Raw genomic sequence first — 25307 nt, forward strand, 5'->3', positions numbered from 1 at the left:
TGACCAAATATATTTTATTTGTGCTTTGGAAAGAAATGATAGTTGCACCCCTCCTTCTTTGGCATCATATAGAATTTTACTATCATTGTAAAATAACAAAAGGAGGTACTTACAGGGTTGAGGAGGATAGTAAGAAACAGTTCGCCTCCACGGATGCTTTTGTCTAGTTCTTGAGGCCCCCCAGGATATTCTTTGTAAAAGATTGTATGGGTGAAGAGTCCACATGTCTGTCGAGGGAGTACCTGAGAATAGAGCCGAAAAAATGTTCTACCGGATTGTTTTTGTAGTGTTTTCAGTTCTTAGTGTTTTTCAATTCACATGATGTGAAAAGAACCACTCATCTACAGAATGGCTCCACACCACGTCTTTCATCCATTCCTAAACAACATGTTCAATGAAACCTTAAGTCTTTCAACCCCAACTTTCTTCATTTCAGAAATCAATAAAGGGCTTAAAATATATGTTTATGAACATGGAATCTATTTCATAGGCAGATCCAGTAAAATCTACACTTAGAAATATTTTCAACCAACTCGAACCAATATAAAGTATCGGTGACCTCTAGTAAATGTTTCTGATTCCCATCTGTCTAATATTTCTTTGACATTTCTCTTGGACATAATAGTCATCTGTGCTTTTTGCTCCAATCTGTTTGCTGTTGCTGCTTTGGCTGTTTCAGCTGCCAACTAGCTACAGCTTTTTATATCAGTAATGGGCCAAGTTAATTCTACATAGAGATGACCTTGGAAGAACATCTTTGACCTCGTGCCATGACATTTAGTGGAAAATATGAACAGCTGCCCTCTCTTTGTACTGGCTGGAAATAATTTCACTTCCTTCGCCATGATGATTACTTCTTTTACCATGTCATAACACATTGGCAGGAGAAATATGTGTGCCCATTTGAGTTTGTTGGAAACATGGATAAAGCATGCTGAAATCTGACACAGAAGTGAAGCTACAGCAGTGGCTGTAAACTGTTCCGTTACATTTATTGTCTGAATGCTCTTCTTGTTTATAAAGAATTTTCCAGCTGCACAAATGCAAAAGTAATGCATCAGTTTGCTTGTAGTTAGGCCTCTGTAAGGTAATTTAAGCCAACGGAATATGTTTGCATAGATCATTTAAAGCGCATTGCAGGTTAGATATTCATGTCAATTGCTTACTCACCTTCCAATTTATACTTTGGAAGGAAACTGGACCCTCAACTGATTTTATTTCCAGTTCTAGCAAATTTTCTTAAATTTTCTTAATATTTTCTTAAATTTTTCTTAAATTTTCTCTTATCCCCAATAGATTTAAAATGCTGTTCTTAAAACTCCAAACTTCTTAAAAGGTGGAAAACAGCATTGCTTTAGTCATGTCCACAGAGATACGATTATGAAGTAATGGAAATGCCATGTACCATGATGCCATTGTGGATGAAGCCCCGCCTGTACCGTGCAGGTTTCAGATGAGGGTACTCTTCAGTGCTGGTGACTTTAATACCCCACACTTTCTTCCAGGCTTCATACAGCTGAATATGAACAGGATAGACCCCAGAATGGTGTGGAGCCACTGCATAGCCCATGTTTGTTGGAATACCATGCTCCTGGGGGAGGGGGGAGGGGAGAGAAAACAGCAACACCTTGTATAAGATAAACATATAGAGAATACCAACAACTTTAGTTCAATTAACAATTGGCCGGAATTGTTATCTGTTTTCAGTCTGAATGTATGACCTACAAACAGCTACAAATATTTTAGCTGTAGAGAAATTACAGATGCACACAATCTCTTCACCAGAGGGAGAGATGTGCCTACATGCCATGACAGCAATCCCTCTTTCAAAAGTGCCTTTCAATTCTCTGAAAAAACATCATCCATCTCCAGCCGTAGTTATTTTCATCCCTCATCTCAATCATTTTAAGCGGCTGTATATAAGGAGAAATTTAGTTCGTACTACAATGGCATTCTGTAACTGGAGGAGTAAGAACAGACAGAATTGGCCTTTAAGGTATCCACAGCATCTGTGTCCTAAGACTGTGAAATGCTAAACTCTTCCACCCATGATGTGATACCGAGTCTGAGTTTGACTCTCCTAACATAGGTGTCCCCTCCCATTTTTCTAACGGAAGAACTACTTGTATTTCATTTTACATAATAAAATATTAATCTGGAGGATGTGACTGACCAAGGTACATGTAACGATGGCCATGAGTGCCTTCCCAGGGAAGGTGTTGTTGGGACACCCACCTATACTAGGCAAACGTGTTCCCATTTACAGCAGCTACAGAGTTGGACCCCAGAGCACTTTCATGTTAAAAACTGAATCTGTTTAAAGACTTTTGTTTGCATTTCAGATGCAGAAATATCTTCTGTCATGGTTTCTATATTTCCATGGATGCTATTATTTTATTTACTTGGTTTCTGGAGAGTCTTGAAGAATCCCTTGCACAAGATAACAAAATTATACAGCCAATGGCCAAACCAGATGAGATGCTCCCAGTATTTTTTAGACTTCAATTTTTACACATTAGGGCTCAATTCTGATCAGAGTCACAGAGTGATAGGAAGGGGCACTTAAAAGCATTTCCCCAAATGCTTTTAATGGCCCCAGGTAGCTGCTATTTGCCCCAGTATAGCAAATATATAGTTATTGCCTTGGAAGAGTGGGAATACTACACAGAAAACTTCAATAGGTACTCTATTTGCTAATTAATGTGGATCATAGCCACCGTGTCTGTCCCAAGTGCCTCTTTTTCCTAAAAGAAAAATTCCTGTGTAACTTTAAAGTTTGCTGTATTTTCTCTTAAAAGACATGTTAGTTCAATGTACTGCCTAACTGTTCCTTTTTTGTGCCCTGTGGGAATAATTTTTCCTACACTTGCCTGAGATGTAACCTAGATTTTTGCTGTGAGATAATAACTTTACTGCTGACTGACTTCCAGTAATGAAGAACAGGACTGGATTCTAGGAGAACAGTACTATCAGCACCTGCAAAGGGCTTGATAATGAATATATAGCTTTGTAGCTTCAAGAATAACATACCTAATCTAGAGCAAGCTAATCTTCCTGAAGAATAATGCATTGCCTCAGATCTAACTTGCTTCTTTGTTGGCTTGTTAATTAAGCTGCTGTATATTGGTAGGTGGATCCCTCTTGCCCAGTTTGGCATCACCAAATTCCAAATGGCATCCTATTGATTAATGTATTCACAGAGCCCAAGAACTGTTTATCTAGGAATGGTAAAAAATTAACTCCTTTCCCCATACAACATGATTTCATAATACTTTCTCATATACATACATACAATATCCATTATACGCTCCTCTCTCTCTCACACACACACTCACACACACACACACACAAACCAATCTATACCAAAAATGGACCTGCAGTACTGGAGTCTCTTGGATCTATTAAAGTGTATATATTTTCCCACTGATACTTGGGCCCTGGTTGTTCAAGAATGCTAGTCTGTGCCTTAAGAAAAGCTCATAACTACTCCATATCTGTGACTGATGCACTATGCCTCTATCATTTGATAGCAGAGAAGAACGTGCTTGACTGGAATGTTCTTTTTGTACTGGAAATGCCAAGGAAAAATGCTTATGACAAAAGGAGAGAGAGAGAGAGAGAGATGTCACATACCGAAGTTGTTAATTATTAGAACCCTTGGGGATTACAATTAAAATAGCTGTCATATTCTGTCAGTGAGGAAAAATCACAAGTGTTTGCTAGTGACTTTCATCAAAATTTTGTAGGAACACATCCATAACTGACTGAATAAACAAAAACAGCTCCATTTATACATTAGATTTATAAGTAAGCCGGATAAAATCAAAGAGTGTGGTCAGAAGGTAACATACTACTGAAAGGAAATTAAATATCCTTCTCTTTATAGTTGCTGGAGATGAAATTCAATATGTTATAAATTGGAAGGTTTTTTTAGAAAAGAAAGAAGACTGTATTGGAAATGTAAAAAGGGAAAGGGGTATTTGAGACTTGATCACTATAATTTCTCTTTAAAAAAATCTAGGTTTTTAAGTAGGTTCAGAGAATCTTTTGAACATCAGTGCATTTTCAGCAACAATGAGTAGATTTCCCCCTTTTAGCTTCATTATTGTAACATAATTTTACTTTGTATTGCATTTCAGTTATACATTTGAAGCATATGCAGTTTGATTTTGTTTTAATTCCTTCAGTTTAATTCCACCATCAAATATCTACAACAAAAGCAGCAGCAGCAACACTTATATACCACTCTTCAAGACAGATTAAGAAGCCCCCTCACTTCAGTGGCTAGATTTAAAAAATATTTCCCTTTTTGTTTTAGAACAGGAGCAAAATAGGGTGGTTCAGGATAAAGTCAGGTTACAAGACAGTGGGTTGTGAGTGGAGTCAGAATATGTCCGCCATCCTGTGGTACAGTCATAGATTTTAAAACATCCTCAGATGGCTCCCTCACTCACAGAGTTGCTAACCGACTAGGAAACAATAGCAACAACCTGGTCTCTAGTAGGTTTAATGGATGAATCTGCTGGAATCATCATGTTATGCTTTTCACAATACAAAGGTATTCTTACTTTCTCATGCCTACAGGTAAACCTGAAAAAAACAAAGTATCATTCAAACTGTTGGTAACTTTACCCACCCCCTGCCCCCTACCCTCACACACACAGAGTGGTCACTTGCATTAAAGAAATGTTGCTGGACAGATCAGCAAAATAACAAAAGTTTGGCGAGCATAAATCTGTGAAAAAATATCCAGAAGAGATGCAATGGACGTCTTATACAAAAACACATTACAAGAAGTGTATTTTTTGAGCCCTTGTGTTCTGGACAGATGTTACCGAAAGAGGTCTCCTTGCGAGTTGGGGGAATTAACAGCAAGGAGAATTAGTGAGAGGAGCGGTAACTTAAGGATCATTTAGTCTATGTATATGGGGATTGTCCCAGCTAGAGAACTTCTTCAGTAAACAGACAGATGTTCAATCAAAAAGGGGATTTTACTTAAAATAATGAAAGTCAATTGCACACAAGGCACACAATATTCAGAGCTAACTAGAAAGCCGTGGTGAAAGTTGGATAGAGTTTGAGGGTTTGGGTGATATTTACCTATCCAGACGTCAGAGAGAGAGGAGCAGTGTTAAATGGCCTGTGCTTCAAGGCGAAAGGGATTCAAACAGAGGTTCGACGATGGAATGCTGGATCCAAGCATGCACCCAGTTTGGGGCTGAGGGGCAGCCTATTTTATACCATGGATCCTACTTTGGGGCAAGATTGCATCTTCCTCCCCCAAAACAAAGGTCTGAGGGCCAAGCTACACATGACGAATGACACTTGAACAGCAAGTGTATTTCTCCCTGTTCACTTGCCCTCCACTCAATCCACTTGCCGTTCAAGTGTCATTCGTCATGTGTAGCTTGGCCCTGAGTGGTTGTTCCCGGAGTGGAACACAGGATTGCAAAGTTGTCTCTGGGGCGAAACAAAGAGCTGGCAAACTGTTCCCAAGGTGGGACGATAAGCCTGTAAACCATCTCCAGGATGTAACAAAGAACTAAGAGGGTTTGATTAAGTTTTCCAGGGCAGAACTAAAGTTATCAAATTATGACCGACAACCCGCAAGGTGGATGGGTGAGGCGATCAGTTCTCTGACCCACCTAAGAATAGGAAAGTGGTTAAGGTGAGATCAACAGGGTCGGTTGTACTGATTAATTCAGGAACTCCGGGAAGGCCCTATTGTATCAGGATCCTTACTGTGCCTCTGGGGCAAGGGAGGGGGTCAAGCTGGCCTCGCCTGTTTCTCCTGATGTTTGCACATTCCAGCTCCTAGGCAGGATGTGGCTTGCCTGCTTGGGCAGCAGCTTCCAAATTTTCTGCCTGCTTGGGCAGTGATTTTAATGCTGGAAGCATATTTAGAGAAGAGGTTTATGGCATCTCCATAACCGAAAGACTTCTAATATTATGGGGGAGGTTCTGACCGCTAACACAGATGGAAAAGGTTAAAGCTCCAACCCCACCTTTGGGTGGCACTGTGCCTCAGTGGTAGAGCATCTGCTTTGCACACAGATGGTACCAGGTACAATTTATGACATCTGTTAAAAGGGAGCATGTGATGTGAAAGACATTTACCTGAAAACCAGGAGAGCTGCTTTCTGTCACAGCAGACAATACAGGTTTTGATAGACTAATGATCTGACTCAGTATAAAGCAGTCACATGTGTTCACTTCTCCACAAACCAAGCACCCACATTAGAGTAAAAGGCAATTGTGTTATATTAATCTTGGCCTTCTTCCAAACATGCATATGAGCAAGTTTTAAGACTGACTGTCAGTGGAGCAACTGTCTCCTTCAGCATGACACATCCTGTTTTCAACTGTGTGAAAAATAAAATGGTTTTTGTCCTCTGTTGGAGCAACAAGGCCACTATGTGAAGAAGTGATCCCTGCTGAATTGCTTTCAGAGTTGTCAAAAGGAGCGAGGTGATATGAGGCTCTCAGCACTTTCTAAACTGTCACCTTGCTGAATTAAAAGATTTACATAAGCTCTTATCCACTTTTAGTGCTGGGCTGGTTTTTCTAGTATTATTGTTCAGGTAAACTGAGACTTCCCCATGGAGATTATTTTTTGCTGTCTTAGCTTATTGCATTATATTTTTTAAAACAAATTTTCCTTTTTGGGGGTTAATGTACCTGCAATCTTTCCAGTTGCCAGTTTTGAATATTCTAAAGTATTACATTTGCCCCCCACAGTCGGAAGAAAGAGGCAGACACAGTATTTTGGAACTAAGGGCCGCTTTATTAACATAACAATAACAATAAACTGCGGCAAGGCCAACTTGCGGTACAGGTCAAGCCACGGGGTCCAACCAGGACCTCCGCCTTGACCTGCATGGGCGAGCCCCGCTGCCCCGGGCTTGAGCCATTCGAAGAATGGCCTAGACCCGGCCGGCCAGGCAAAGGGTTTCCCCTCAAGATCCTAAAGCCTCAGCCATACAGCATGAGGGAAGGACTTGCACCCGGGGTTCCCAGTAGGCGGTCTAGCCAGGTGGTGGCAGCCATGAAGCATGCCATCCTACCTGACAGACCCCTTTCCCCACCTATGGGGAATTGCCAAAGGGGTGCTCACCGGCCCGCTCCCTACTCCCCGACTTTCTCCTGCCAGGACACCTACACAGCAACACCCATAAAATGCCTCTCGTCCTGCTACAATACAAGGTAGGTGAAAAACCCAAACCCATGTGGCCAATCCAGGAATGGGAAAAAATTCCTACCTGGCTCAACAGCAGCCGGCTAATCCTGCACTGCAACAGGGCGAGGCGGGTGGGCCGATCTCATGGAAGGGACTGCTGCTGGAGGGCGGAGACGCCTGCTAAGGCTCCTGTCTCCGCCCACCAGCCAAAGACCCGGATGCCCGGGAAAGCTCTGCCCCCTCCTCCAGCCGTGGGTGCAAATACCAGCACCCAGCTAAGCTGCATGCAGCAGCTGGGTAAGTGCTGTATTGCCCCCCACAGTCGGAAGAAAGAGGCAGACACAGTATTTTGGAACTAAGGGCCGCTTTATTAACATAACAATAACAATAAACTGCGGCAAGGCCAACTTGCGGTACAGGTCAAGCCACGGGGTCCAACCAGGACCTCCGCCTTGACCTGCATGGGCGAGCCCCGCTGCCCCGGGCTTGAGCCATTCGAAGAATGGCCTAGACCCGGCCGGCCAGGCAAAGGGTTCCCCCTCAAGATCCTAAAGCCTCAGCCATACAGCATGAGGGAAGGACTTGCACCCGGGGTTCCCAGTAGGCGGTCTAGCCAGGTGGTGGCAGCCATGAAGCATGCCATCCTACCTGACAGACCCCTTTCCCCACCTATGGGGAATTGCCAAAGGGGTGCTCACCGGCCCGCTCCCTACTCCCCGACTTTCTCCTGCCAACGCGGATGGCCAAGCCTCTGCTTAGGCCCCCGCGCCCCACAGGTGGCCTAGCGCCAACCTGAGGCCTAGCCGCAGATCATCCAGAAAGATATCGTTACCTGCCGCTGACAGGTGAACCCCGTCAGACCTATAAAGGTTGGCAGAAGCGGCCCTAATCCTGGGGTGTGGAAGAAAAATTCCCAACCCCTCGGCTAAAGCCTTCTGAATGGCCCTATTGGCCCGGCGCAAGGCCCGCGCCATGCCCCTAGGCTCGAGGGTCTTTCTCCATGCCCTTCGAGGGAGCATTGCAGACCAAAATATGTATGTACGCGGCCATCGTGCCTTGATCGCCCGGAAGTCGGCAATCACCTGCATCGAAAGGGCCCGACCTTTCAAAAGGCCAAGGTCATTGCCGCCCAAATGAATTAAAACAACATGTGGGGGAGGACCCGTCCTGCCCCTAAACAGAAGCGGCAATAACCCCGACCATCGAAGACCCCGCCGGCCGCACCATTCAATGACGGCACCGTCGCTCAGCCCAAGCTGAGATCCAATCGGGGATTTTCTGGCATGAGCTGCGGCCCAGAACACCATACTGTGTCCCACAATAAGGATCCGCTTCCGATCTGGACGCCCCGCCAAACCTAAAGAAAACAATCAGTCAGTAGACAGTCCACACACCGGCAACGGACGCACATATGACCGATAGGCAGAAGAACGCCATCTGCCCACCCTCTGAATCGCATCACTAGAGTACCCCATTACAGCTGCAGTAGAGGCGGCCCCAATTCGGAAGGAATGGGTGCCAAACCTAACTCCCTCTAGACCTAAACGCTTTAAGGCCCTACTGGTTACGGACCAGAATTGATAGCGTGTCAATGGGGAAAGATCCTCATGACGAAACAGCACCCCCGGGGCGTTGCCCCGGACGACTAAATAGCGCCGCAGTGCCTTTACAGAGCATAAACCTTTTTCACTACAGGGGCCCAAAACAATAACCGACCCCCTGCCCATCTGGTCTGTCTTAGAACGCCTAACCCTAATAGAAACTTGGCCATCAGGAAAGGTAAGATCCTGAGCCTGAAGGGCCCGGCCAGAATCATCAAGCCGCGACTGGACAACTAGCTCCCCCACTCTCAGAGCACCAAAGAAGGCAATAAGTGAGGCCACGTGAAAGAGCCGTACTTCAAACTGTGAAGCACAGACCAGTCCCCAAACAGCCCGAAGACCCTTAAGAATCGAAGGGGAAATAGGCTGACGCTTATCTCTGGAAACAGAAAGCTCCCTGGCCCAACCCTCAAGCATTTTCCTTAAACGGAAGTCGCCGCTAAAGTCAGCGAATCCGCGGGCCTTACTAATGAAAGCAAATGCGGCAAGCTGCCCCCTAATGGACCTGACAGCCATACCGCGCTCACGTTGCGCAACGCAAAACTGCAACAGGTGGTCGACTGGAATGGGCCAGAGCTCCTGCAACCCAACCCGGGCCCGAAAGTCCTGCAACTGTCCTACCGCACGTCCATACGATTTTCGCGTGCTGGGGGCAATGGCCAACAGAATAGCTCTGTTCACTTCAGATTCCCAAGCCGCCACACCTCTGGGGGGACTCTGCAGGGAAACCTGTTGGCGTCGGGGGCTAGCTGGTGAAAACGGTCCATCTGTTGGCGAGACAAGGCATCTGCCAGACCGTTGTCCACGCCAGGGACATGCCTGGCCCTAAACAGAATGTTGAGCCGAAGGCACCTCAGCGTAAATGCCCTGACCAAACCCATAACCCTGGCCGATTTGGAGGTAAGGGAATTAACTACTTGAACCACCGCCATGTTATCGCACCAGAAGTGCACAACATGGTTTGACAATTCTCGACCCCAAACAAAAACCGCAACCAGGATGGGAAAAAACTCAAGGAACGTGAGATCCCTGCCTAAACCCATGGCCAGCCACTCCCTCGGCCAGCGGTCAGCACACCAGTGGCCCCTAAAGTAAACGCCAAAACCGATGGTTCCTGCGGCATCTGAAGAAACCTGTAAACCATCGCCCACCAAGAGGACATCCCTCCAAAAAGTGACACCGTTAAAAGACCCCAAAAACTCGTACCAAACCTCGATATCCGCCTGCATGCCCCTATTAATCCGAAGCCGATGGTGAGGCGCACGGAGCAATGCCATTGCGTCACACATCCTGCGCAAAAAGGGACGCCCGGGAGCAATAGCCCTGCATGCGAAATTCAAGTACCCCACGAGCTGCTGTAACTCTTGCAAAGAAACTTTCCTTTTGCCCCTAATTTCTTGCAAACGCTCCCTAAGCTTGACCACCTTATCATCCGGCAGACGGAAAGTCTGGTGTACAGTGTCAATCTCAATGCCCAAAAAGGTTAATACCTGGGCAGGGCCTTCAGTTTTCTCCTCCGCTAGAGGAACGCCCAATTCCTTTGCGAGGGATTGAAAGCCCGCTAAGAGCCTGGCGCATTGGGCGGTACCTAACGGCCCAACGAATAAAAAATCATCAAGGTAATGCGCCGTATCGCGGCAATGAAGCCGCCGACGCAATTCCCACTCTAAAAACGAACTAAAACGCTCAAAGGCAGAGCATGATATTGAACAACCCATAGGAAGGGAACGATCCATGTAGTATCCTCCCTCAAAATAAAACCCCAGCAATTCAAAATCATCCGGGTGCACAGGGAGAAGGCGGAATGCTGACTTAATGTCGCATTTCGCCATCTCAGCTCCCCACCCACACCGGCGCACAACCTTGACCGCCTGGTCAAAAGAGGTGTAACGCACGGAACAAAGATCCCCGGGGATGAAATCATTCACCGAAGCTCCCTTAGGAAAGGACAGGTGGTGAATTAAACGAAATTCACCCGCGGCCTTTTTGGGGACTACCCCCAACGGAGAAACCCTAAGGCACTGTACAGGAGGTGTGGGAAACGGGCCTAGGACTCGGCCCTCAGCACATTCCTTCCTAATTTTTTCACGAACAATGTCCTCCATGCCGACCACAGAACGTAAGTTGTCAGACATGAAGGGGGCTCTAGCCCCTTGAAACGGTATTCTGAAACCAAACTGAAAACCTTCAAACAAATATAAGGCATCCTGACGCCTAGGGTAACCTTCCAATAAGTTCTCAAGCACTCTCACCCTTACCGGGCTGGGGCCCTTTACTAGGAAACTGGTGGGATCCCCCACCGCCAGGCTTCCGCCCACCCCCCCCAGGCTTGGGTTTTGGACAGGATGAATAAGGGTGGGGACCCGAGCAAGAAGGGCATTCGTGCCTGTACTTGCATGACCTGCGATTACACACTCCCTTGGACGTGAAGTCCCAGCAGAGCAACCGGGGTTGAACCGGCTGCCCCGCCTGAGAGCGGGTCAATGACGTCGCCTGAGGGCGATGTATCAAATGGCCACTATCGGCCCTGTCACCAGCATTTGGCTTAGCCGGGGACATGACCTGCAGCCATAGTTGCTGGTGGATTTGGTCCCACGGCAACTGAGGGTGGAGTGCAGCGCGCATCCTAAACTCTTCGTCGTACTGCAACCATGCAGCACCAACGAAGTCCGTGTACCCGCGGTAAATTATATTCAGGTACTGGAATAGTGCCACGGCCCGTAAAGGCTGGGCCCTGCCAAGCACCCCCGCGTAAATAAGAAAACCCGGCAGCCAGTTGTGCCAGTTGCAGTCCACTTTCCTCCGCTTAATCTTTTCCTTATCCCTATCGTCCAAGTCTTCCTTGTCCTTCTTCTCCAGATCCCTGAAGAGAAGGCTGAAGACATCGACATATTCCCCTTTGACAATCTTGTCCCTTGTTGCCTGGGTGAGATGATCACCCAAGGGAAGCGCCGTGTCGCCAAAGGGCAAAGCACGGTAAGGAACCATTCCGTAAGGAGACATACCATAAGGAGGGAACCCCCAAGAAGAATAAGGCATAAACTGACCCATAGCTGACTGGGCACCAGTAGGCTGCCCCTCACTAACCCCCCACGGCAGCTGAGGGTAACCCCCCACAGCCGTAGGGGCCCCAACCGGGGGTAACCCAGGCCATCCCAGATAACCTGCTGCAGGCTGAGTGGGTGCGTTCTGTGTATGTGAAGGTGTAACAAGACCTGGGGACCCGGAGGCAGCGGCCTGACCCCAGGGCCCCCATGGCCATGTGCATGCCTGAGCAGGCAGGGGGGACTTACCCTCCACACTGGCAGGCTGTACGGCCACAGCCACCTGTTCCACGTCACCTAGATCACCCGGCTCCACCACAGCCACAGCAGCATCCTCAGACGGCTCGGCTTCCATCTCTTGACTGGGTCCAGCTCCAACCGCTCCAGCTGCAGACTCAAGGGCAGAAATCCGCTTTAAAACCTCCATCCTAAAAGCTGACTTGGAAGCAGCTCTTACCGGCCTAGAGCGCTTCTGCGCCTCTGCAGCACCAACATCACCGCCCTTAGCCTTCTCTAATGCCTCAAGGCGTTTCAGGATTTCGAAATGGAAATTTTCCTCCCCCTCATCATCAGAGGAAGAAACCGCCACTGGAACCCTTTTAGGAGGCTGTCTCCTAGCAGGCTGCTTGCCCTTGGAAGGGCCCTTGCCTTTCTTAGAGGCCATCTAAATAGACAGTATATGTGCCCTAAGGCCCCACAGGATCAAGTATGGGAACACTCAGAACACCTGAGCCACTTCCCCAATGATGGCTGCAATGCTCCCAAAATATTAGTGAGGCCAAGAGAAAGCCGGCCTGCCCCCAGCAAAAACCACAGGGGCAAGCCTCAAAATGGCCACTGGCAAGTTAAAGAGGAGGAAGCTTTTCCCGCCCCTCGTCCTGCAGCAGTTAAGCCGGAAAGCACAAACCGCCGGGGGGGGGGGTGGCGCGGCGACAGCCCAGCTGCCTGCAGAGGCAAAATGGCGGCCGCGCGAGAAGATGGCGTCCCCCAAGAAGGTAAAAGGGGGGAAGGCCCCCGAAGGCAGCAGCCCCGGCGCAACCAGGCTGCCCGAAGCCCCCCGGGACCCGCGCCGGCCGCGGCAACTAAGAAGCGGCCAGAAAACTCCCCCCTCCTCCCCGAAGTAAAATAAAAGCCGCGGAACGCGGCGCAAACCGAGCCGCCGAGACAAGCGGCGCGACCAACGCCCACGCCGGGGCAATCGACGTTGAACGAAGCTGGCCCCGGCGCTCCAAAAAGGCTCCCGGACAAAGGAGACGGGCGGAGGGATGCACCACCGAAAACCGCCGCTCTCCTAGCCGGGAGACGACCGCTCGTCCTCGCCCCCTCCACGGATCGCTGGGAGCGTGCAATACACGTCCTTCCCAGCCGATCTCGTGGAAGGGACTGCTGCTGGAGGGCGGAGACGCCTGCTAAGGCTCCTGTCTCCGCCCACCAGCCAAAGACCCGGATGCCCGGGAAAGCTCTGCCCCCTCCTCCAGCCGTGGGTGCAAATACCAGCACCCAGCTAAGCTGCATGCAGCAGCTGGGTAAGTGCTGTATTATCCTACAGTGTGGGATTTAAAATGACAGTTTTACCCCATCACTGTTAATGATGGTAAGGGAATGTTTACTTTGCGGAAAAATTCTGGGCTCAATCCACTGGAATGAATGGAAGAATTTCAACTAATATTAATGAAAGTGGTTGCATTTTGCATTACTTGAAAAAGAAAAAGAGGTTAGGCTTTGAGCCTAAGAACCAAGAAACAGTAGTCAGAACAGGGCTTTTTTTCAGCAGGAACGCGGTGGAACAGAGTTCCGGAACCTCTTGAAAATGGCCACCAGCCTTGTGACCATTTTTGCAGAGGGCAACCCACTGAGTTCCACCACCTCTTTTCCCAGAAAAAAAGCCCTGAGTCAGAATGTCTATATGATGAGGCCCTTGACATTTATTTCTACCAATATTTCTATGCTGGGAGAGGTCAAAGAGTTTTTATGTTTAAAATAGTGGAATGATGTTAAAAGGAAGAGTAAAGGGCAGCAGGTTTGGACAGCCATGGCTCAGTGATTAAGAATATTTGGCATGGTTGTTGTGGGTTTTCCGGGCTGTATTGCCGTGGTCTTGGCATTGTAGTTCCTGACGTTTCGCCAGCAGCTGTGGCTGGCATCTTCAGAGGTGTAGCACCAAAAGACAGAGATCTCTCACTGAGAGATCTCTGTCTTTTGGTGCTACACCTCTAAAGATGCCAGCCACAGCTGCTGGCGAAACGTCAGGAACTACAATGCCAAGACCACGGCAATACAGCCCGGAAAACCCACAACAACCATTGTTCTCCGGCCGTGAAAGCCTTCGACAATACAATATTTGGCATGTATAAGGTCCCAGTTCCATTCCTGGTATCTCCAGTAAAAAAGATCTCAAATGGCAGGTTTTGAGAAAGACCTTTTTAGTGCAATACTAAGCAGATTTACTGGACTTAGAAGAGAGTATCTTTGTTTAGGATTGTACTGTTGGTTTGCCTGAGACACTGGAGAATTGCTACCAATCAAGGTAGGAAATACTGAGAAAAGTGGACCAAGGATCCTGGTTTAGTATAAAGCAGCTCATTTTAGGGAGATGATGTGAACATAGCAAGTTTGGAGTTTTGCAGGCTTACTGGTTTGATTTGAATATCCTAGTTTCTATTTTGTGTCTCCCCTTTGTGAAACCGTGAATTGGAGTCAGATTAAACTTTTTGCTTGCAGAAGGCACTTCTGTCAATGGGACAGAACTTTCTTGCCTTTCTCTCTCCCACTGCAGTACATTAATGTCGCCGAAATGTTGTTACTGGAGGATAGGGGACCAAAGTTTTGATGTGATTACTTAAGGAGAGGTTTAGAGGGAAAGTTTGAGCTTGCACCCCTTAAATTCCGATTGGGTTACAAAAGAAACTCCCAGGCTGCAGGACACTATAAAACTGGTAGCCTGCACTGAAGTTGTGTTGTCACTTATGACCAGAGTGCCAACTTGTGTGAAGACTCTGACATCATGGACAGCTCCCTCTTATGCTGCGCCAAGACGCTTTGTCTTGGACCCATTCCCATTCAGGGAAATGTCAATTTAGTCGAATGTTAGTCAGCAAGATACCTTTTCATGTTTCTTTTCAGTATTCCACATCAAACTGTCTACTGACTCTTTTCTATTATCTGTGCTTTCTACAATTTATGTTTAGTTCTTAAAGATTTATTTGCTAACAATCTTTTGGTGTGAAATGACTGATTAGAAATCCTACCCGTGTTTAGCCAGGCTGCTCCGATGATGTTTACTGGGACACATCTTACCAGGGAGAGAAAAGGGGGAAGGGAACAGAAGCCCAGACGCCTCTAGCTCACCCTCACAAACGCCAAATTTCTGGTTTGTAAGGGCATTAGAATAAAAGCATAAAAGGGGAAGAGGGGATTCTCTTACAGGTTGAAGCCTAATACCAGAATAAAAATTCCAGGCAAAACAGGAGGGGTTGGGAAGAAAAGTTTTTTTAAAACTACTTGGTTCTCAGCAAACCTCAGCAAACCTTAGCATAGAAGAGCTGAGGGCCAAGATGGTGGTCTGTTTGCTGAGAACCAAGTAGTTTTAAAAAAACTTTTCTTCCCAACCCCTCCTGTTTTGTCTGGAATTTTTATTCTGGTATTAGGCTTCAACCTGTAAGAGACTCCCCTCTTCCCCTTTTATGCTTGGGGTTGGGAAGAAAAGTTTTTTTAAAACTACTTGGTTCTCAGCAAACCTTAGCATAGAAGAGCTGAGGGCCAAGATGGTGGTCTGTGGCAGGAACCACATTATTTAGCCAGATGATTTGGTTCTTCATTGCAAACAGGTCTAGAATAACATGACGTCATTTTATTCTGCTTCAGTAAAACATGAATTGGGCCTAAATCTATACTGTGATTGGTTGCCTGCTGAAAATGCATAGCATTTGTTCTATGACTGCTATGGCTTCTTGATGCCATCACATAAATAGCCACATCCCCATGCATGTATTCTCTCCAAGCAAAGTGTATGAAAGAAGTAAGTCTGAGATGCTGTGTCTTAATTTTGAGATATTCTTTGCCCTCTGTGTCCAGCAGTTTGTAATTCATCTCTATGTAAGTCTCTTTGCAATGAACATGTAACTGATATGGTAGCAAGCAAACCTATGTTTCTTTAATTAAATAGAGTAGAGGAATGCATGTGTGCATATGTGTGCGCATGTGTGTGAGTGAGTGAGAGAGAGAGAGAGAGAGAGAGAGAGAGAGAGAGAGAGAGAGAGAGCGAATGGGCTAATTTTAAAAATTAAAAACCACTAGATAAAATAATAATGGTTTGCTTTTGGAAATTCTTGTGCTCAGAAATTTTGCTTAAACTCTGATTTATCAGGTTACTGTCATCCAGAGTAAACAGAGGAGGGGTGGATAAAGGTGCCAGATGTGTTTGTAAACCAGACCTCCATGTGGTCTCAGTCGATCTGCAGCCTCCAGGGGGTGCCTGGAGATCTCCCGGAATTACAACTGATCTCCAGGCCACAGAGATGAGTTTCCCTGGAGAAAATGGCTGCTGTTGGGGGGTGATTTCTATGGCATTATACCTTGCTAAGGTCCCCCCTCCCCAAATCCTGCCCTTTCCAGGCTTCACTCCACAAATTTCCAGGAATTTCACAACCTGGAGCTGGCAACCCTACTAAGGATTCAATAGCTAAAGATACAACAGGTTGAAACAGCCAGTCAATGAGCATATGCTACAACGTTCATAAATACACATAAGAAGAGGTTCTGAGAGATGTCCAGGATCTTTGAACAAAATGGCCAGCACTTAAAATAACATATCCTTGACGCTGACAGACAGGGTCCCCTGCACTTTTTTTCTTTTTCAGAAATGCATTCTGTGCAGATCTTCTTTTTAAAGCAGTGAACATATTCCTCCATAGGAAAGTTGCTTCCTCTTCCCCACCCCAGCCCCAGTTATAAGAGGATAGGCTGGTTTCTACAGATCATCTGCAGGTAGGTAGTGTGGAATGAAAGGTAAGGAAGTGGGGAATGTTGTCTGGAAAGTTTGCCGATGGGTGCTGCTGATTGTCTTATTTTATCTGATGCAGTGAAACTACAATCCTTTCTTGGTATGGCTTGGCCAGTTTGTTAATTCAAGGGGCAAGGACTTTGAACAGGGTGCTATCATGAAAGAGGCTTTACATTGTTCCCTGTGCGGATATTGTCTCACACAGTACAATCCTAAGCAGAGTTATACCCTTCTAAATCCATTGAATTCAACGGGCTTAAAAGTGTGTAACTCTGCTTTGGATGGTGCTCTCAGACACCTAAAAATCCAGGAAGAAGTGCATTCATTCATTTTGATTGGGCTATTGCTTCCAAACAACTGAGTTATTGCTTCTGAATGTTCTATGCTGTAGCATAGTGATTAAGTGGTTGGACTGCGATTCAGCACTCTACTGGTTCAAATCAGCCCCAGCTCCCCAGCTGTATTGTGGGGATAATAACAACACTGACCTTGTTCACTGATCTAAGTGGAGCACTAATCTGTCTAGAACAGCAGTATATAAGTGCAGTTATTATTATTATTTCTTATATGGGATGAACAGTCTTTAGAGGCAGAGTTTATTGAGAAGAAAAGAAAGAGGAGCCACAACTGAGGCCAAAGAAACTCCTGACAGTGATGTACGTGTAAATATTATTTTGCTTCTATGCCAATTTTTTTCACCCCCCCCCCACCAAGTGGGGTGCTTAAAATTACACCGTGACCGTACTTGTCAGAAAATTCTTTTCTTCATCCTATGTTGACAGTCATTTTCATACAAACATCAGTGTCAGATCTTGATAACGGTTTTCAAAAATCGTGTTTTTATTGAAGGCTTTTTAGAAGCCTGCCATTCAACTTCTTGGCAACCATTTGAAGTCCATTTCACTGTCTGGGATGTGCAAGGCTGATTATCATCATTTTTCCATGGTCTTCCTAATGGGCTAATAATTATGTAATGACCACAAAAAGCCTCCACATCCTGAAAGTGACAGATGAAATTTCAGGTTCGACTCTTGGGCAAGATACTAAAACTCTTTCCTGCTATGGATTTTGCTCTTCTGCTTGCTATGTTGTGACTCAGGTACCAAAGACTGATTGTTGGGCTGTCTGCAAAGAGTTAGAAAGATCTGCAAAGAGTTAGAAGGTCACATATTCTAGTCTCTGCACTGAGGCAAGATTCTTCATAGCAGAACACTCTTAACACCTTATGCTGTTAGAATAATATGGACTAGCATGCATGCAATGAGCACGTTCCAACTCACACTTGGAATTCTAATTCCCAAGTCAATGGGCAGTGGAGTCTCTTGTTGATTTTAATGAGGTTGCTTCACATCCAGGAAGAGTAGCCAAGTTTGCTATAACAGAGGTCGCTTGAGTACAATGGAAGTTCAACACCACAAATCCAAATTGCTCAAACAAGATCAATATGCTACAGGAAGGGATAGTATGGACTGGATAACAAAATTCAAGTTTCCAGAAGTCACTAAAAATTATGGCTGAAGCATGCCTGCAAATGTAGGCAGAGCACATAACTATCACAACCAAATGAACATAACAATTAATTATTCATAATAAAGGACTCGCAAATCAGGTACTATAATTTATATGCAGGCTTGAGTTGTGGTACACCACAAGAAATTACTACATGAAAGGAAGAGAGTAGGTTAGGTTGAAGGGGAAGGAAAAAATTGGAATGTAGATTTCCTCTTATTGTTAGTATGCTCAGGGCTCCATGTTGCCTTTCCTCTAACCTAGCTCTTTAAAGAATTCACAGGATCCTTAGCCTTTGCAAGAATTCTTCTGCATCTGGGTGAGGGTCACTTGCTATTCTGACCTTGGGGATGAAAAATATGTGGGATTGTGAAGGAGGTATATTTGGTCAACCTCAGAAATTGCAGCAGGATACTGAGCAGGAAGCAGCTTTCTAATCTGTTGGGCTGATCCATTTAGAACAAGGGTCCTCTACTGTATTAAGCCAGTGAGCACATGGGGTGGGCACCACTACCAAATGGTCACCATGGGAAGTACAGCCATCCACCAAATATGTACCATGGGGTTTGGTTTCAAGAAAAGTGTCCTCCCGTGGTGGAAACAGCTGTATATTTTGCTCCCAGTAGACAGAATGGTGATGCCTTCTGGAAATCTGGAGCATGTCCTGCTCAAAGAGATGGAAGAAAACCAGGGTTTTCTTTGGTTTGGGAAAGAAGTAAGTGGACATCAGAAAAGACATTGGCACTTGGCAGCATCATGGCACCCACACCACCACGTTTACGATCACTAATTAAAAATTTTACAGATCAAAACTGGAACTTGAAATACTGAGGCCCATGATATAACCACATTTCTCACTGCAGAAGAATTAACCACCCCCAGACATACTGCAAATATAATCATATTACTTTTTAAAATATGCTAATCTGATATTTCTCGTTGCTGATGAAACTAGCCATGGATAATTTACAACAAAATAGACCATGGCCTATCTGAGTCTACAGCTGAACTTCTAGAATTCAGGCTCCAATTCTAAGGTAGCAAATTATTTTGCTGTTGGATGGTATATAGAGTTTGTCTGAACTGCTAACAACATGAGAGCTATGTGATAACATAAATGAACTTTTTATAATAAAACTATGCCATCTTCAAGCAACACCTTTACATTCATAAACAAAGCACTGCTGAACTGGAAGATGGCACACAGATGACAGCTGGAATTATTAAGCTGTTGTGTTACAAGAAGCAGAAAGAGATGGCTATGTTTGTAGTGAAAATATTCCATAGCAAATCTCCAGGATCTATTTCTCTGCTCTAAAAATTGAACTCTCTGTCTTCCTGTCTCTTCCAAAGCCCTGCAGAAATTATCCAGAAAATACATGCATCTTATTATGCAATATATTCCAAGGTTTCCTATTCATATACAAGAAGTCTAAATTTAGGGGTTTTTTTTGATAGGTGGAATACAAGAAACTTTGGTCCACCCAGCTAGCAGTGTAGCTGCTTAAGGCTGGGCACTGCCTTTTGCCTCACCGCAGGAAGAAGAGCTGACAGACAACTTCTCAGCCAATCAGTGATTAAGAAGGGGGCAGAGCCAAGAGCCTTATAAGGTGGCTCTGCCCCTGCTCCCCTGCAATTGCCTTGAGCTTGGCCTGAGCAGAATACACTTCAAGCCAAGCTACTCTGAGGCTGGTTTTATTGAAGGCCCTCAGGTCTAGGCAGCAGTAGCTGCCTTGGAGAAGCTGTGATATTGCCCTGCTTGCTACCTTCAGGATTGGAGCCAGGGCTCAGCACCAGGCTCAGTGGTTTGACAGAGACTGTTTTCTTATTTACATTTGGGGCCTGCTGCCTATCAGTCAGAAGGGCTAAAACAGGTCGAGGCCCAGTCCCTATAAGCCCCTGGCCTACCTAGGCTCCCCCCCCCCTGACACTTTTCACTTTGTTTGGAGGGAGTATATCCAGCAGCATCAGCAAGGGCTTTGTTATAGGCATCAGGGGTAAATTGCAGCCATCTGAGGGGAGGATTACTTCATACATTATGGCTACTGGCCTAGCAGGGTGGATGCTGGTAGGCTCTCCCCTCCCTGTTTAGACTTTCCCCTCCTCCATTTACACTTACTTGGGAGGGAGTATTTACAGCAGCAATAGCTCGGCCTAAGACCTTCAGGCAGCAGAGGCCGTTTTGTGGGAGGTCTTAGCAGTTTATTCAGTTGGATGTGGCCATTTTGAGAGTGGCACCCAGTGGCCTGCTTAGCCTCCTGGAGTGGTGGCCATGTTGTGGAGGCATCTACAATATGCACAGCAAATGGGGTGGCCATTTTGAGTGTAGCATTTATGTGGCCTGATTAGCCTCCTGTTTACTGGCAGTAGCAGCCATTTTGGTGGGGCTTTTGCAGTTTATCCTGTGCTGGGGGTGGCCATTTTGAGAGCAGCACCTGGTTGTCTGCTTAGCTTCCTGGCAATGGTGGCCATGTTGTGAAGGCATCTACAATATGCACAGCTCCAGGGGTGGCCATTTTGAGTGTGGGCTTTGTGTGGCCTGATTTGCCTCCTGCTTACTGGTAGTAGTGGCCATTTTGGTAGGGCTTTGCAGCTTATCCTGTGCTGGGAGTGGCCATTTTGAGTGTATCACATGGTGGCCTGCTTAGCCTCCTGGCACTGTTGGCCATTTTATAGAGGCCTCTGCAGCCTACACAGTATTTGGGCTGCCATTTTGGGGGTGAGCATTTTACAGTATATTTCATTACATTACATTATTGTACATTTCCATCATGCCACCCAAAAAGGGTAGTAGCCCTGCTAAGGGCAAGCAGCCGGCTAATAGTCCTCCTGCAATGCGGCCCTGCAGACTCATCCTTTGAGGATGATGAAGTGGCCAAGGGGAGGAGGGAAATATTGGGCTATCAGTGTCCGTCAGTCAGGAGGGCTGAAGCAAGGGCTTGTAGTCATCTGAAGGGAGGTTTGCTGCACACATTATTTCTGCTGGTTTAGCAAGGATCTACAGTCTCAGAGTGGTGGCTGGTTAAATCCCTCCCCCTTTCCCCTGCTCAATTTTGCAGCTTTGTGGGCCTAAAGAGCTGTTTTTTAGGTTTTGTCACTCAGGCCACTTAATGGCATGCTGTGTTATTGCATCTGCTGAACTCTGCAAAGCTGTCACTCTGGGCACAGAAGTCTAAGATGTGATCTGATCTTTCTACCAGATTAGCACAATTGATGGCCAGTAGTGGATCTGGCCTAGGCTGCGGTAATCTGGTCATGTTGAGGTGACAGTGGAACTAATTGACAAGGTAGGTAAGTCCACTGGTCCCTTGTGCCTGGCTGTGGGGGGGGGGGGGGCTCCAGGGGTCATGTGACAGTATCTGGGCTCCCATGATTCAACTCCCGGGTTATATCATCTTGGGTCTTGCCTTTGGGTTTTGCAGTTTGGCTACTGGATTATTACTTAACTCAGTCCCCGAGGGACAGAGTCATAAAAGGAGCAGCATGTCGGGGGTTAACCCTCTTTGTCAGAAAGTGGAGGAGAAGAATGAGGCAGACCTGAGGAGAGAGACAAGTAAATGAGACTTAAGAAGGTTTACCTCACCTGGGCCAGGCAGCAACTAGCTGGCCTCCTTTATGGGAGCTACAGCAGCTGATGGGGCACCAAACCTTGTCTACAGTGTGTTGGCACCTAGAAGTGGAGTTTCCTTCGAGTTTCCACTACCTTGGGGTCCAGTGGCTTCTGGGTTTAGTTCAGGGGCACTGGTGGGCTGAGCAGTGGCCCATTGTGGCCCAGAATGTGGATCTTACTATAGACTATATATATTTGGAATTTTCCAATCCTCGTGGCAGTTGGATTGTGGGGGAAGGAACTAGATAACCCCTCAGCCCTCTTCCCGTGGACGAATAGGCAGTGGTGCCTATACTTAACCCTCTTTCATCCAAGTGGAATAGGATTTTGAGACTGGTCCTGATGTTTATGTTTCAAGGCAATGCCAGGTCTTGTCTGCAGATGGAATGGTGCAGATTGTCTCTTGGATTTCCTTTGAGCTATGCTTGCGGGGAGGGCTGTGGTTGCTTGGCAACCAGGTGCCATTGCCCCCAGCACGTAGTAAACTGATGACCAACTGGCCAGCAGTTTCTGGCTGGGGTGCAAGTTGGGCTGTAGGAGTTATGGATGAGCTGGTGCATCTTTCCCTCAGTTATGGTGAGCAGAATGTTAAGGGGCTGGCCTCATATCCAGTGGCAGCCATCAGATGGCTTAGGCACCTTTAGGTTTGCCAGTAAACCTCTCAGTTTGATGTAAGCCCAGGTGATTTCTGGGGTTGCACAATGTTAATGGTCGGCATGGGAGTTAGATCCTGAGGGTTAGCGCGGCGATGGCCCAAGCCCTTAAGGAAGGGTCTGGCAACTCTGCACTTAGCCACTGGGCTGGTTATGGACAGGCTGCTGCTACTGTTTGGTGGGAGGTGGGGTCCTTTGCTTCACTCCTGGTAATTCACCTGGGGGTAATGGGCTGGGCTTCTCCAGGGTGCAGCCCAATGACATGCATGCACAGGCAAGGTGGCTTGGTGCACTTGAGAGGAGGACTGGTCTGCCGCCTCACATTCTGGCCATTCACTTGTGCAGATGTGGGGCATGGCCCTTCTGATATAGGCTCATGCAGACTTGCGCACATAGGCAAGGCAGCCTTGTGAGCTGGAGGTGAGGAGTGGCCTCTGCCTCACATTCAGGTCATTCAACTGGGTGGTAGGACATTGTCTCACAGGGCATGACCCTTTCCTTACAGGCTCACGCAGGCTTGCAGTGGCCAGGCAAGTAGTTGCCTACTGGTTTGAGGGTAGGTGCAGTTTTCCACCTCACATTGGTCATTCACTGCGTAGTAATGACTGTGGCTCACGGGGCATGGCCCTTTCCTTACAGGCTCACACAGGCTTGCACCGCCCAGGCAAGTAGTGGCAGACCCTTGGCCCTAGCAGTGGCAGGATTAGAAGGGGGAGAAATGAGCGGGCTGCTGAGCACCCTTGGCACATCCCCATTTGGGGGGGAATTGGGGTCTGACAGGATCACTGGTACTGTTTTACGGCTGCCAGCTGAGAGGGCAGACTGCCATGTGGATTCCCTAGACAAGTACGGCCCTCCTGCTATACGGCGAGGTGCTATAGGCTTGGAGTGGGGAACCATTTGCCTGGCTGGCCGGGTCCCAACCATGCATGTGGCTGGCTCATGCTGGGGGCAGCGGGGCTTGCCCAGACAGGTCAGGGCGAAGGTCCAGGGTAACCCAGGGCCTGACCTGTACTTCTAGTTAGGCCCTTGCTGTGTATGTTCAATGATATGTTGTTGCCAAATAAATATGGCCCATTAGTTCCCAACATTTGTGTCTGTCTCTTCTTTCTGTCTGGTGTGGCAAAAAGTCTAAGATACAACACAAGTTAACATACCAATGAACTAAAGAATAAAATATCAGTGCTACAAGCTTGCACCAGTCAGCAAAATACAATCTTCATAGGGACCAGAGCTTTCTACATAAGAGTGGCTAACAACTGCATTATTATGCATTTCACAGGATATCTACAACTTATGTCTGTTAGTGTGATAGTTTAAAATGGTCATTAAAGACCAGCCGCTCTGGTGGGGCTTTCTGTAACATGACCAGTATTCCGTCTGGGAAACGCTGAAAAGTTTAGTACCCATGTTAAACAGGAGATAATTTCTTATTTTGACTTAGCAAGAATGCAAGGCTATAGAAGTGTATTTGTTTCTCAGGGAAGTACTTTATTTATACTATACTGAAGCATGATGGCAGAATAGTTTAAGGAGTAGGTAGGAGAATACTCAGACTTCTGATATAAAATGGTTTAACATCCCCTCGTCTAGGGAACCATAGTTCTCGAAACCTCGAGTCTCTCTGATGATTGATAGCATTCTCAGCCTACAATTACTTTGGAAGAAGCCGTGACAATAAAAACTGGAATTAAACTGCTATACAGTGATAGGCCTTCAAATTTCATAGATATCTTCCAATGTATTTGCAACTTTGACCTTCAGCTGTCAATAACAAGGTGTGTGTGTGTGTGTGTGTGTGTGTGTGTGTGAGAGAGAGAGAGAGAGAGAGAGAGAGAGAGAGAGAGAGAGAGAGAGCATACTCGAGAAAATGATGTCTGGTCAACAGTTGTTTATTATGCTTACCATAATCATAATAACAACAACATTCAATTTATATACCACCCTTCAGGACAACTTAACACCCACTCACAGCGGTTTACAAAGTGTGTTATTATTATCCTCATGACAATCACCCTGTGAGGTGGGTGGGGCTGAGAGCTCTGAAAGAGCTGTGACTGACCCAAGGTCACCAGGCTGGCTTCAAGTGGAGGAGTGGGGAATCAAACCTGGTTTTCCAGATTAGAGTTCTGCCGCTCTTAACCCCTACACCAAACTGGCTCCAACTTCTGTGTAAAGTATATGCATCAGTTATTCACTATTCATAGCATTATAGCCAATCAACATTTCTGTGGTGAAAAGGAAGGGGGGGTCATCTTTAACCAATTAAAAGGCTATGGGACCTACATTGACAAAACATATGTGGCACAGGGTTGTAGTAAGGATGACAGTTAGGTAAGATTGAGCAGAAAGGCTGACTGAATCCAACCCTCTAAATTCATAGTATGGACAGATAGTGCCATGATGTTTGGAGTTTGCTTTTGTCCATAACAAGGCTGCAAATGAGGGGGAGGGGGAGAACAAAACCAAGCTTCAGAAATTGAAAAGCATGAGAAGATGCGAGATTACTCTTGAGTTCATGGACGCCTGCTCAGTGTTAGACTTCAGGGAGGCTGTTATGTCAGGAAGATAAATTTCTTACAAGGAAGCATTTTTTGTCAGGGAACTGTGCAACAACAGAATTCAGTATTAAGAGATGAAAGTATTATCAAGAAATAAAGTCATGGTTTGTGTTTTCATTTATCATGGACTTCTTTGTTCAGAGGCATTCT

At 46.4% G+C, this 25307-nt stretch overlaps 1 protein-coding gene across 2 annotated transcripts in view; it reads right to left on the reverse strand.

The window, feature by feature from the left end:
* The window catches only part of NDST4 (N-deacetylase and N-sulfotransferase 4), a 197523-nt gene that overhangs the window by 92793 nt on the left and 79423 nt on the right, over nt 1–25307 (reverse strand). For both annotated transcript variants that reach the window (XM_054990026.1, XM_054990025.1), the window contains exons 4-5: nt 1406–1591; nt 114–242 (exon numbers count right to left, since the gene is read on the reverse strand). In XM_054990026.1, coding sequence (XP_054846001.1) covers nt 114–242; nt 1406–1591 — 315 coding nt within the window. The remainder of the gene's footprint in view (nt 1–113; nt 243–1405; nt 1592–25307) is intronic.

This window comes from Eublepharis macularius, chromosome 10 (genome assembly GCF_028583425.1).
Source record: "Eublepharis macularius isolate TG4126 chromosome 10, MPM_Emac_v1.0, whole genome shotgun sequence".
NCBI classification, from domain to species: domain Eukaryota; kingdom Metazoa; phylum Chordata; class Lepidosauria; order Squamata; family Eublepharidae; genus Eublepharis; species Eublepharis macularius.